The sequence below is a fragment of the Zeus faber genome (assembly GCF_960531495.2).
Source record: "Zeus faber genome assembly, chromosome: 9".
NCBI lineage: Eukaryota > Metazoa > Chordata > Actinopteri > Zeiformes > Zeidae > Zeus > Zeus faber.
The window spans coordinates 21,512,549-21,527,219 of NC_137197.1; the positions used below are offsets into that span (position 1 = coordinate 21,512,549).

The 14,671-nt window shown below is 44.9% G+C and overlaps 1 protein-coding gene across 1 annotated transcript; it reads left to right on the forward strand.

Annotated features, from left to right (window-relative positions):
• Positions 1 to 297: 297 nt before the first annotated feature.
• On the forward strand, positions 298 to 13,817 carry hnf1ba (HNF1 homeobox Ba; the record flags this gene model as incomplete). The annotated part of the gene is made up of 10 exons (XM_080006700.1): positions 298 to 662; positions 2,882 to 3,081; positions 3,780 to 3,969; positions 4,074 to 4,297; positions 9,157 to 9,311; positions 10,576 to 10,690; positions 11,506 to 11,697; positions 11,824 to 11,942; positions 12,330 to 12,374; positions 13,797 to 13,817. 10 exons carry the CDS (start codon positions 298 to 300, stop codon positions 13,815 to 13,817), a joined length of 1,626 nt encoding a protein of 541 aa, XP_079862826.1.
• Between the last annotated feature and the right edge of the window lie 854 nt (positions 13,818 to 14,671).

A 14,671-nucleotide genomic window follows, 5' to 3' on the forward strand; every position in this document is an offset into this window, starting at 1 on the left:
TGTAAACACATGTCTACCTCATTCTGCAGCCATTTGCATAAGGGCTCCGGCAGCCAGCCCACTCATTACCATGTTTTATATCCCGGCACAGTGGAAGCATCATGGCAGATCAGTGCACTGCCCTCCACAGGGAAGTGAAGCAGCCTCTCCGAGCAGGTGTCACCGGGAGTACCCTCCAGAGGAGCAGCGCAACTTTTAGCCTCCACCCACCCTCCCCTCCCTCCCTTTTAGTTTATTTTATTTTTATTTAATTTTATTTAATTTTATCTTATTTTACACATTTTAATGTTTTCTAAAATGGTCTCCAAGCTGACATCCCTGCAGCAGGAACTTCTCAGCGCCCTGTTGGACTCCGGATTGACCAAAGATGTTCTGATCCAGGCCCTGGACGACATCGACCCCAGCCCGGCGGCCTACGGGGTGAAGCTGGAGAACCTGCACAGCATGTCGCCTCCCCCCAGCGCCAAAATGAGCGGCAGCGACTCGGAGTCCAAGCCCGTGTTCCACACGCTCACCAACGGCCACGGCAAGGGGAAGGTGTCCGGGGACGAAGGCTCCGAGGACGGGGACGATTTTGACACCCCGCCGATCCTGAAGGAGCTCCAGTCCCTCAACACCGAGGAGGCCGCGGAGCAGCGGGCCGAGGTGGACCGCATGCTGGCGTGAGTGGACCAAAATAATGGACCATAATAATAATAATAAGAAGAATAAGAATAAGAATAAGAATAATAATGAGAATAGGAATAAGAAGAATCAGAATTATAATAAAAATACTACTTATAATAAAAACAACAAGTTAAAATATAAAAATAATAAAATAAATAAATCATCACTAATTTAGATGCGCCGGTATCGTGAATTATGTTTTATTGATAATTAATTATTACGATTTTTTTCCTCATAAATATGAAATATTCCCTAATATTAGCAAACACTATATATAATTTGTATGAATTGATTTGCTCTGGCTATTATGAGTCTACAGCCGATAGAGTTGTGTGGTTCTCTGTGTTTACAAATTTGAAATAACCCGCCAGCAGTGCTTCGTTCTCACCTTCTTGGTTACTAATTATCCCCATGGATTATTTCTTTACCTTAGGGAAATATCAACCTAAACTGCGTCTATTTATTATTAACTTTCCCACAACGATAAACTCTCGCTGCGGCCTCCGTAGAGTGAAAGGGAATCAATGCAGGTCGGACGGGATTTAAATGGACCTCTTCAAGTTTATTTTATAAATAAAAATAATACAATTCTGTTGATTTATTATTATTATTATTATTATTATTATTATTATTATTATTATTATTATTATTATATTTTTTATATTATTATTTTTTTATGTTACTGCGTTTTCAAAATTCTATTTTATTATATTATTGTTACTATTAATAATAATAATACAACACGTAGATACATTTTTCCCCAAAAAAGCGTCATTCGTAACTAAATGTAAAAAAACATATATATATTTAAATTAACGAAATTATACAGTATAGGCCCGATTTTAAACGATAATTAACGGGACCGGAAGAATATCAAAACGAACCCACGTGCGGTGAAGTTATTATTAATTTTATTCTATAAATCATCAACTGGAAGATACACAGTGGCGTGTGTGATTAGACTGAATGGAGATCTGGTTATTCATTGTCAAAAGTTATAAACCAACATCTCCCACTTAACCCGCAGACTTAGTTGTTCTCCAAAACAAACAGTCGTGTGTAGATTTGCAATTACGGATGTCACTAAATCCAGACGCTGCTGATCTGTGTTTCGGGGTGAGTGTCAAAACGTCGCTCCGAACTGTGCTCATCACTACGTCACATCGGTGTTAATAATCAGGCTTCACTGTTGCTAAAGTTACTTTGGGGAAACAATCGAATTAAAATGTAATTATATGTTATTTGTATAAGGGTACGATTTTTAGAGATGGTTGAATTTATTAAAATGCTGTTTCAATATGAACACCAAGTAAAACTCTTTATTTTATTTTAATTTGCTTTTTACTAGACATACTGCAGGGGTTACTGTCCGTCTGTCTCTGTTTTCTCGATAAGGCTGCTGTATTGAGTATGCACCTTTCTAAATGCTGCAATTTTCCAATTTCCGTTTTATTTAATTACTGCTGTTATCATTATTATTTTAATGTTTCCCTTTTTTTTATTCAACCAGAACGACATTTATTATAGGACAGATTATCGGTAATTACAGTAGTGGATGCGTGTGTTTTAATTTAAACGTCAGTTTTATAAATCAAAGTTTTCCAAACAAAATGGTCGAAATTTCTTCAATTCTTTGGACTAACATTTGAAAGTATTTACAGCCCATTGAAAAGGCCACGGTGATTAATGGGGCCCTGGGACTGGGAGGGAGTTTTCCACTATACAGCCCTTTAAACTTGAGGCTTTGCAATAGAATGGAATGGACCAAGATATTCAGTGGTGCTTTTTATTGTATGGGTCTCTTCCAAGGGTGTAATTTTCTGGGGGTGGGTGGTTTCAAGCCCTCTAGAAATCGAAACTGGTGAATAATATCATGATGAATGAAAAATGAATAACTTACAAAATATGATTAAGTTGTTGGTTTTCTTGATCCATATGATGATGTTTTCATATGTATTTCTCCATAAAATTCAGGAGAAACCATAATTGAACAGCCATTTTGAAAATAAATAAACAAATATAAAAACATCCCAGGAGGACGTGCCCCCAGACCTCCCTAGAAGGGTGGACACCTCAATCCTCCCAATTTTCAACCCTTGTTCTCTTCGACCTGATGAGCCTACACTGTAGACACATTTATCCCACCACAAACACTGTGGCCAAGGGTTGTGAAATGAATGGTGTATTTTGTGCTTCTTTTCCCCCTGGTGCTCAGCGAGGACCCGTGGCGAGCGGCCCGCATGATTAAAGGTTACATGCAGCAGCACAACATCCCCCAACGCGAGGTGGTGGACATAACGGGGCTCAACCAGTCCCACCTCTCCCAGCACCTCAACAAAGGCACGCCCATGAAAACGCAGAAGCGAGCGGCACTCTACACCTGGTATGTCAGGAAACAGCGGGAAATTCTCAGACGTAAGTTAATATTTGAGTTTCTCAGACCTTAGATATGCCTGTGATAAGTGGGCCCTGCATGGCCCTGCATGGCCCCGCAGCGCCCTGCATGGCTGGTCGGCCTCCAACCTTTATAGGGAGAACCATTTGGATGAAAAACTGACAGTTACTTTATTGACAATTACATTACTGACACCAAGCCAAAAAAAAACTACAAGCACATATAGACAAAGAACAAAATGCACTGGTTGTATGGAGGAAACCCCCAAGGGCTTTTGATGATGCCACCAAACAAATATACATGAGATTCATGTGCTTACAAGTTGACAAACACTAACAATCACACACAAACATAATTACATAGTCAAACACACAAAAACAACGCAAATCAATGATGTATCATGTATTATTGACTTAATGTATTAAAGCTGTCATGTATTATTGACAGCAAGCTTTCCTATCACCAATGTGATTTTATCAACCCCTCTGGCCCCCTGTTTATTTATAAATGTAATAAAATTATAATAATGTGATCATTAGTATTATTATTATGGGTTTTTTTTCAAGCAAAAAAATATATTTTTGAATAATTTGGTAATATCAAATGTATCAAATTGATCCCAAATTTTCTACTTTTTCAGAATTCAACCTCGCAGTGCAAGGTTCTGGGGGCGACATGATGGCCAAAAGCAACCAGGACCCGGCGTTTTTTTTCCCAGAGTTCAACCCATCCGGTCAAAACATGGGGCAGTCCGGTGAGGAGGTTGGCAGCGAGCCTTCCTGCAAGAAACTGAGACGTAACCGCTTCAAATGGGGGCCTGCGTCGCAACAGATACTCTACCAGGCCTATGAACGGCAAAAGAACCCCAGCAAGGAGGAGAGAGAAGCTCTGGTGGAAGAGTGCAACAGGTGGGAGGAAGGATACGGGAATTTCACCCACTAATATGTCTGTGTTTATGTCAGGTTTTTTTTTCCCATTGTATTGTTGATACTACCGCCTCCTTCCTTTGCAGAGCAGAGTGTCTCCAAAGAGGCGTGTCGCCGTCCAAAGCTCACGGCCTCGGCTCTAATCTGGTCACCGAAGTGCGGGTTTATAACTGGTTTGCCAACCGGCGTAAGGAGGAGGCCTTCAGGCAGAAGCTGGCGATGGATGCCTACCACACGCCGACCCACAGCCTCAACCCACTGCTGTCCCACGGGTCTCCACACCACCCTCAGACCAGCGCGTCGCCTCCTAGTAAGACGTCTTATTCATGATAATACGCCGCATGAACACGTGTATACCTCCCAGTAAGCTGCAAACCTACATGGACACACAAAGCAACTTCTTGCAATTATTCTTTGCCAGGGTTTTCTTTTTATGCCGCTGTGCCATTGTGGGGTTTTTTTTTGTATGTATATCCATACTTTAACAATGCCTAGAAAATGGCTTGATTGATTGTTTTTCTTCACCAACAATATTGGAAATGAGAGGAGGAACTCTGTTAATGAGATCAGAGAGGTACAGAGAGAGAGGGAGGGAGAGAGAGAGAGGGGGAAAGGGAGAGGGCAACTGATCAATGAGACTGAGTGAGCTGAGCAAATGCCATTGTTATTCTGATCTTTGAAAACACACCAAGAACAATCCACATTGTACCTGCAATCTCCACTCCAAAGTCAGCGTGAAGAAGCGTGGCACAAAGGACAGCGGCCCTGTGACAGGACAGGGTCAGGCCAGGGTCAGGGAGAGGCAAAGCAACTTTCAAATCACCGCAACCTACCGCCCTAATTCCCAGATTTCCTCAACCCTCATAGGTTGCTAATGACTCCATTAAGATAACTGCCAAAACAAGGAAATGCAATATATTACTGCGCTGACTATTTGACCCCACACCTGTTTGCATTCAGTATAATTGAGTACTGACAGAGAGTTTACCTGTTGTATATGACATAAAAAACAAAGCTGATAGGCTTCACAGGACATTATCCTCAGTGCCATCACTCAGACCGCTATAAAACTGTGATTTGAGAGACTCAATGAAGGCCCATTGTTGTCCTTTCATGTTAGAACACGAGGTCAACTTTGAAGAGAAAACAAACCGTTTGCCCCGTCTTGCTCTCTTACCTGCGGATAAACTGGTCTCGCCCGTGGAGGGTCTGTTTGCTCTGGTTTCTGCCCTCCCCGCAGAACACCTGACCAGGCGTTGACCTCAGGTTACGAAGCCGGCGGGGTCAGCAATAGGCTCGTTGGAGAGGGAAGCCGGGGGTGGAGGGACGGGAGGAGAAGGGTCGGCGGCGGAAGGCCCTTTGCTCCTCCGAATCCTTAGTTGGCTACTTACAAGGTGTCATGCTGGCATCCTGCCGACAGCATCAGCTGTTTTTCAGTGTCGGCCCCTGGCCGGACAATAATATCCCAGCAGGACTTCTCATCGTGTTGCTAGGCCACAGCCTATATTATGCATGCTTAATGGACAATTAAAATCCTTAGCTACTACATCTCCCCTGCCTTTGATAAGGGGGTCCCCTGACTTCTACTTTCTATACCCTGCCTTGGCGGGGGGGCCCATTGTCTGTGGTGTATTAGAAGACTGCAGTGACTGTAGCCTAGGTTCATTTATCTCTGCTGGGCCTTAAGGAGGAGCGATTTTCAAGCCTCCCCCTCACCTTTATGGGCATCAGTATAGTTGTAGATGTTGGGCGCAGACTTGAAGCAGCATGAGCTGTCCACCAAGTATTGGCTCTTTTCTGGCCAGACAGGACTGATGACCCCTTTTTGTGCCTGTGGAGAGAGCTGGTAACCCCCTCTCTCAACTATGGCAACACACCTTCAGTTATATGAGTGAGGTCAATGCTAGGTCAGATTAAAGAAACCCTCACTTTGGGAGGGTTTATTGATTCTGTTTTGGTTCACTGCTTGGTCATTCACCATTCACAACTGGATAGGCAATCAAGCAGTATATCCTGTTAGTTTTAGATATTTCCATTGTCCAAATGTGATTACTCCATATCTGCGTATGTGTATCTATACATCCAAAGATGTGTGTAGGCCAATGCAGTTAGTCAAGAATAATCTTGATAATATATTGGTGAAAGAGTTTTATATATATATATATATATATATATATATATATATATATATACACACACACACACACACACACACATATATATATATATATAAAATCATTAGAACAGAAATGTAAATTTACTATGTGCTGAACATTTCAATCAAAGGAAGGGGTTTAAGATAGAGAAGTAGGGGATTTTCGAGTCAGAAGTCTCAGCCCAGACACAATGGTTGTGGAGGTTGTCGAGTGGGTGAAGGGATCCGTGGGCTGTTTTGCTCCAGGTCACCTCAGGCTAGCGTGGAGCTTGCAGAAAGGATGGCCTTGCTCTGCACTTTCCACTCGCCCATGTCTCCCAGAGAACCAATGGGACTGGGTATGTCCTGCAGAGACCCGTGAGGCCTGTCATATGCACTGACACTACAATGAGCACTGCCTGGGGATGGGGAGGTAGGCTTTGATTTTACATGGGTCACACAGGGCGCTGGAGGCCTTTAAACCTTCCTCCGCTGCCGAGCTACCACTTCCCCCCCCTGAAGTTCTCGCCCTCCCCCATCTAACAAAGAGCAGTGTTCAGTTCTGCTTTGCTCTTTCTGGACTTGATTTTAACTAATTACTCATGTGGGCTTCTACTAGGAATGCTGATGCCACTTTTTGAAAGACCAAAACTGATTCCAAGTCCTAATCTTGAAGTATTGGTGGAGAACCAATCTGACCCATTACTTTTAATGAACCGCATGGACTTAGCCCATTTAAAGCATGTAACCGTTGCTATAAAATAATTTTATCTCCATTAGGAACATCTTACAGGTTCTTATATTGGCCAGAAATTTGGAAATCAAGTTGAGAAATCTAGGTACATAAACATGGCACATAAATCTTTTTTATGTGCCATGTTTGATATTTGTCTCAGTTTAAGTTTTGTATATGGAATATTTTCTGGTACCATTATACCATGGGATTGGACCGACACCTTATACCAGCATCAGTACATCACCAGCCCTCATTGTCTTTATGACTGAAGAGCTATTGCAAATTGGAATTGGAAAAACTAGAAATAACAGAATAAATATGGAAAGTCATACTGTCCATGCTTATGGTCATACTAGTTATCCCACCAAAAGTAGAATTCTTCAAATGATTATCTTGAAAGTCAATGGTGGCTATTCTCGGTTGTATAGACACAAAGAGTGTCTGAGTATGTTGAAGAAGCGCTCCATACTCCATGCGGAGACTCCAGGCGAGCAAGAATTACTGCTGGACATAGAGACAGAAAACTGTGCTGAATAGCATCCTTCTCTGCTTGACACTTTAAGAGGTTGCCCAGCTCCAAGATAACTGCCTGTTTATGAGAGCGCCGCCATTGTGTGGCAATGGGGGTCACGAGTCCAATGGAGTACTTTATTGTTCTGCCGCGGTGTTTACAAGGCACGGTGGAGTGTAGTGGGGCTGCTAGTATGTTCTCAAAGACAATACAAGGTCTATAGTCCTCTTGTGGGCTGGCCAAAATGGAGGACAACTGCTTAGAGGATGAAAAATGCTCCAGTGTCTGAGTTCCTGACAACCCTGTAATGGTAATGAAGACGGCCAGGCACAGGAAGATGAGGATAATTGCCCTCTGTGTCTGACTTTTACAAGACGTGTACAGTGTGAGGGAACTGGATTTGACGTGTGGGTTTGGATGACTTTCATAACTACAATATTAAAGGCCTGTTTTTTGGCAACACCTCCGTTGAGTTGGGGAAATTTGTCCAAAGAAAATCGACAGCGATATGAAGGAAGATGAACAAGCAAGTCTGTGGCAGTTCCGCCTGCCACACGCCACCTGAGTGGCGTTTCCAGGGCCCTCCGACGCAGAGACACAGGCAGAGATGTTGCAAACACACCAGTTTATTGTAGAGAGTGGGCAAGATGTAACAAGCCGGGAGCAGGAGGAGACATGTCAAGGCAAAGGCTCTCCCTGTGTGATTCCCTGTGTCATTGACTGTTCTGACGCGCAACAGGCGTACAGCCACCCTGATCCCGGGCCCAATTACCTAAATCCAAGGCAGGTGTGGCTGCTTAAACCACACCACCCCCACACCACAAAGGCTTTCCCTTGAAGGGAATCGAATTAAATGTTCAATCTTTTCGAAAGACCTCTTTGAAATCAATATATTTTGAACAATGCCCTTCAGTTATATTTTATTGCAGTTTGATGGAGGTGAAGTCTTGCTTTTCCCTCTCCAGTGGCTCTGTGAATCCGTGTGTCATATTGTTTATATGACTGGCTTTGGCAGGTAGTCGGTCCGATTCACCTGGGTCAGGGACAGAGAGGTAGGGCCGGGGGGGGGGGTTGAGATGGGAGTGCAAACAGAGCCTGTCTCTAAGGTCTCTCTGAGGACCCACTGTGGGAGGGACACTCTCCCTGTGTGAGGCATTAGACCACAGGATAAGAATGTGTTCGACATTGCTCGTAATCGTGTAATGTTTACTTTGTCAGTATCAGAGGGGGCTAGCATGGGCAAACAGACATCTGATGGGAGGGGTGGAGGGGCGGGGGGGCATTCCTCTGACCCAGTGAGAGACAACAACTAGTCTAGACGCGACATTAGGTCACGGCACTAAAATAACTAATCAACTTCATTTTCGCTTTTCCTCTGAGTTAAGTTGGGTACGTTCATTTTGTGGCACAGTTGCAGTCGCGCTACCGGGTTGACCCGGTGTGGTGCCCCTCTGGTCTTCGGAACGGCCCGGTGTGATTTTTCAAAGTGCGCTGGGGTTCGTGACGTTTGTACACATAGCCTCAGAGGACGGCCTTGGCTGAGTCTCATAGATAGCACAAGCGGAGAGCTCAGCGTGTTTGTTTGTTCTTTGCTCCCCTGTTGGAGTCAAAGAGCGGGTGAGTGTGGTTGGCTGGAAAATGGTGCGACCGCCAGTCACAGAGCAAGTTCTCCTCTGCTATCTCCCCGCTCGAAATACTATACTGTAGTTGTGGGAAAGTCAGTATGAAACAAACTCTCTTTTTTCATCTTCCTCTTCTTCCTCTCCACCCCACCTGTCCTTTGCTTAGTGCGGTATGGCCAGGGACCCGGTGAGGTCAGCTCCTCCACCACCATCAGTCACCACGGGAGCAACATCATGGCGACAAGCCAGTCGGTGCTGCAGCAGGTGTCTCCAGGCGGCTTGGACCCCAGCCACAGTTTGCTATCACCTGACACCAAGATGGTGAGTGGTGAACACACCTGGGCCCTCTTGGCCTCAGATTAGATAAGACCAAGCCCTGCGTTTCACATAAATGTACAAAGAAGGTTCCTGGACCTCTGCTCCCATAGACCCGTTTGGGAGAGCGAACAATTATCACATTGTCTCACTCTGTTTGGGAGGTGGAGACAGTAGAGCGCGGCCACAGCCAGACAAATGCGCAGCCTTCACCAGGGCAGGCCAGGCATGTTCGCTGCTCAGCCAATAAACCTGACAAAGACACATTCTGCTCTTATTGATTAAATGTCCAGCGAAGAGAAGCCACAGATGGAGCGCTGCTCGCCCCACGAGGAAATGACGCCAGCATTTGATTATGCTCAAAGTTTTTTCCCTCCCTCCCCCTGTGCACTAGTCAAATATTTAAACAGTAAAAATGAAAGCTGTACACAAACCTTAAACAACAAATGCTGATATATCCATATGTTGCTGTATGACCTGAATTACCGTGTATGCCATAAAATGAAGCAACTGGGACGCCTTGTAAAACAATGCGCAATAACATTGCCTGGTAATGCAGAGCACTTGCCCTTCCTCATCTAGGGTTTAGGGGAAATAGCCGCAGTGGGAGCGGGCGGTGTGCTACGGCAGGTCAGAGTTTCTTATCATCAGATGAGGATCTGACTGGTCCCTCTACCCTTTTGGCATCGAGCGGACTATTCAAATAGACTCAGCCCTCCTGCAGTGGGAGGAACCTAGCAGGGATGAGCATTACGAGCAGGCATAACAATGTCTTTCCTTTAATTTTATAATCTTTTATTCTGGATTTTTACATGGAATTACTGTAAAGATACATGTATAATACCAGAACTGCACACAGGCATTCCTGTGTATTCAGCCTACTTTCAGCTGTATGTTTGTGTGTGCACAAAACACTCACGCACTCACACAATCAGCTTTGCCGGGGACAAACAGACACAAATTGCACACAAGAACACTTATTTTCATATATATTTTATTTTCGTTCACCCTTTGTTCCTTATCAGTGATTGCTTGTGCACTATGTATACAAGAGTTACACAAGCACAGTATCGTACAAAAGCAGCAAAACTAAGTAAACATTTATCCCTCCAACTTGTTGAGTGGACATGTTTTACTTTCAGATTGAGTTATGTGACTTTAACATAGCAGACACTCAACTTGCCACGACTTTGAATGTAGTTATACAGCAAATATCACTGACGGGAATGTGGTTTCATGTTGTGTTTTTTTTTTGCCGATCTTCCGCCAGGGTGGAGGACTCCCTCCCGTGAGCACGCTGACCAACATCCACAACTCGCATCACACACATCAACAGACACAGAACCTCATCATGCCTCTTTCCGGAGTCATGGCTATAGCACAAAGTAAGTCTCCGATCTCCCTCCATCCCGAAGCCTCTCAAAGGTTGGTTTTGCTATTTTTCAACACAGACCTTATTAAAATGCTGAGTCGCTGAGCGCTTCACTATTGAACACTCTGCTACAGCTTCTCACTGGGCTTAATGCAGTCCAATGGGGCGAAAGTTTAAGCCTAAAAAATATTAAATCTCCCTTTTCCAAAACAAGAAAGTCACATTGTTAGTCACATATTTTTACAATATGTTTAAAATCACAGTAATGTGACATTTTATTTAAAACAACTTTTTGCAATTGCCGCGGTACATCCAAAGTGTGATTGTCAATATGATATTGTCAATAATGTGAGCTTTCTATTTCCTAAAAGGAGATTTAAAATTTATTTTTAAGGCTTACGCATTTGGCCCTCTTCATGCATTCAAGCACAGTGAAAAGCTGCAGCAGAGCAACATTTAAATTAACAAGGCCTGGGTTGAAAAATGGAAAAACTGTCCTTTGTGTTGCCTTAATTACAGTTATCCATGCAAATTGACCATATATTATTTCTCAACACATATTTTGCATTTCCAAAGTGTCCAGGTATAATGTAATAATACATTGAATAAAGATAGGGACCATGTTTTTTCACTTGTCCGTCGCTAAGAAAGACAGACGAAGCAGCAACTCTGCTGCAGCTGGTAGAGACTCACTGTCTAGCTTAGGGACCCTGCAAGTCACATGCATAACTTGACATTTATTTTGTATAGCTTCGTTTTATAGTATAAAAACAGACAAGTGACAGCAAAACGCGTTCGAAGCATTAAGTCTTCTCTTGTCCTCGCTAGGTTTGAACACGTCGCAGTCCCAAACGGTGCCGGTGATCAACAGCGTGTCCGGCGGCCTGGCGGCTCTGCAGCCGGTGCAGTTTTCCCAGCAGCTCCACAGCCCACACCAGCAGAGCCTGATGCAGCAGTCCCCCAGCCACATGAGCCAGCAGCCCTTCATGGCCACAGTCACACACTCACCGACTCCATTTGGTCAGTCAAACCCCTTACAACAGGCCTCTTTTGGTCAATTAAATTTTTTTTTTTTTTTTTAATTGATTGTTTTCAACTTTTCTAAACTTACCCCATCATTATGTGGTTTTTTTTTTGTATTTACAGTGTACTCCCACAAGCAAGAGCCCCCACAGTATTCCCACCCGTCACGATTCCCCTCAGCAATGGTGGTGACAGACGCCAACAGCATCAGCGCCCTAAGCTCCATGTCATCAAGCAAACCGGTGAGAATTGTACCCACTTGACATCAGCAGAACAAGCCCCAGTCAGGCACCAAAACTCCCCGACAACCAGAATATTTTGCATATGACTCAACACACGACTCCGTGCATGCACCGACTATAATTTGTTTTCTACAACATGTTTGTTTCTGGTAGATATGCTGTTTCTGCCAAATATATCACCAACTAGAGACATAATTTATTGTGTTTATCCTCCGACTCTTGCAATGTTCTTCAATAATTGCTGGTAATAATTGCGTAGCCTCAGGCAAAGAAAATACAGTCCATAATAATTCTGACACAATCAATAGAAGGAGGCATTAGGACAGGGAGGAGTGTGCAGTGTTTGTAATTGTTGTGTGTTTACTTGTTTAATTCCTGTCACATTAGGACGCTCCTGTAAACAAGATGGTGCAACTCGGGGGTCTCTCGTGGGTAAATACCATTTCCTCAGTTCAGTTCACGTAGTTTAAACGGGTTGATTCACGGGGTGAAATCACGGCGTTAACATGTGCGCACTTATAACACGCGGAAACCTTTCAAACTTGGAACTTTTTAGGCCATGGTCGTCCTCTTTGGTTTTTGGTCTCACGCTGTTCAAATGCTTTTTTTTTTTTTTTTCCTCCTGGCGGAGGAGTTCAAACTAATAGACCAGGGGAAGGGGGGGTACGCCGATAGTATACTCCTCAGAATTCCTATTTCCTTTCAAAGACCCACCCGTCCAATCAATCTGGTGTGCCCTCAGCCTGAACGGCGCTTGATTAACGCCGCCTCCTTTTCACTCTCCTCTCCCCGGCGAGGGAGCGAGAGCGTTGGCCCCGCGATCAGGAAATGAGGCTCGCCGTTAATCAAAGCTCCTCCGGGGGCTTGTGCGCCCTGCCGCCGAGCTCGGTGACACCGCGAGGTCGGAGGTAGGCTGGAGGTGGAGTGTTCCTTAGTAATTACATCTCTTCCTCTTTCCTACTTCTCCCCGCTCTAAGTGATCGCTCTAGCCTGAAATGCCACCCGCCCCCCCGCCCCGGTGCTTTCACACGCTCAATTTCCCACGCCGGGCGAGCGCTCGCGCCGCCGCACCGCTGCTGATAGGCCGAGGCGGCGACGGGATGGGATCGCGCAATGGGGCGTCAGAGCGGACCGGGCCCGATTCGTGCATTCGACGACAAATCGTCCTGTTCCGAGCTGTCACCCGCGGCTGTTTTGCGAGCCTCGGTATCCGGGGGAGCCTCTCCCCCACCGAGCTCTCCCACGTAGCTCCTCATCAGAGGGTCCCTTGGAGAGACAGAGGTTTCCGCGCTCTCCGATGACACGGCCGACGTGCCCGGCGTTTATAACTCCCTTGTTTACCGAGAACCCTCTCCATTACGCCCTCCCCATTACACCCGCTCCGTTTAAAAGCCACCTCTACTTAGAGCCCCGTTTCTAATGACTCAGGACTTAGGCGCGGGTCACCTTTATCAGGTAAGGCTGTTTGCCGGACAGGGGGTCAGCCGGGGGTCAGCCGCCTCCGCCCCGCCGATGAAAGGGCAAAAAAAAACAAAAAACGAAATTCCACAAACAATCTCGGGGATAAAAAGGCTGTTTAAGTGGAAACAATGCTTTTCAGCGTCGGCAGAAGAGGGATGGAGAATGTATTTAGTCAGGTGTGGCTCATGAAGGTGCGCAATTGATGTATTTACTTTCTTTCTCTTCACCGATTCACCCGCAGGAAGCCCAGATGCCTGTTATTGCATTAACGCATTTTGTTGAATTTGGTTATTACTATACATTACTTTTACTTTGCCTAACTATATGTTCTCTCCTTTTGCCTCTCTTTCTCCTTCTTCGCATCTCTCTTTTTTTTTTTTTTTTTTTTTACAGTGTCCTCTTCAAGCCTGGTGAGCGTGCACACCTGACTTCCTCGTTGCTCGGCAACCGCAGCACACCCCCCCCCCCCCCGCTCCCCACCCCCACCGTGGTAACCGTGGCAACGCTTAATAACTGGCAACCGTACGCTGGACGATGAGTCAGTCAACAAATGAGGAGCGGCGCTGGAGGGCAGCGAAGAAACTAAAGAAGGGGGGATAAAACAAACAAACAAAAAAAAAACTTTCATCACCCGACACCTGAAAGACGACAAGACCGGATTTCCTCTGATACATCAACGAAAATGAAATGATCAACAAGGACGCATGATTTTTATTTTTTATTTTTTCAAAGATGCAATCTTCGCAAAACAGTATTCATTTTCTAATCCCTTTTGAGACACACACACACACACACACACACGCCAGACAGTCGCTCCCTTTTGTGACATTACCGAGGAACAAAAAACACAAGGGAGAGCAAACACGGCTGCTTTTGAGGCGTGCGGCGCGAACATTCCAAGGAGAGCCATTTGACGCCGTGATTCCATGTGTAAAGATTAAGGTTCACTAAATCCACCAGAGATAATGATCGGGCCTCCATCACGGCTGAAGGACTCTGTGAGCGATGGCTTCTCATAAGACCGGTCCCTTATGCCGTGTTTCTGGATGCCAGGGGCGCAGAGTAATGTGCTCTGCGGTGCCCACGTATTTAACACTGGGCGTCCCATAGCCTTACACGGACGGGAGCAGAACCGTGCGACAATCATAATAACCGAGACCCGAGACGCCTTTTGTTGATTTTTTTTATTTTTTTTTTGACGCAAAACTACTTTGCAAGGTTATTCCGTCAGGCCGAGTCTTCCATGTTTTGTTTTTATTTTATTTTTT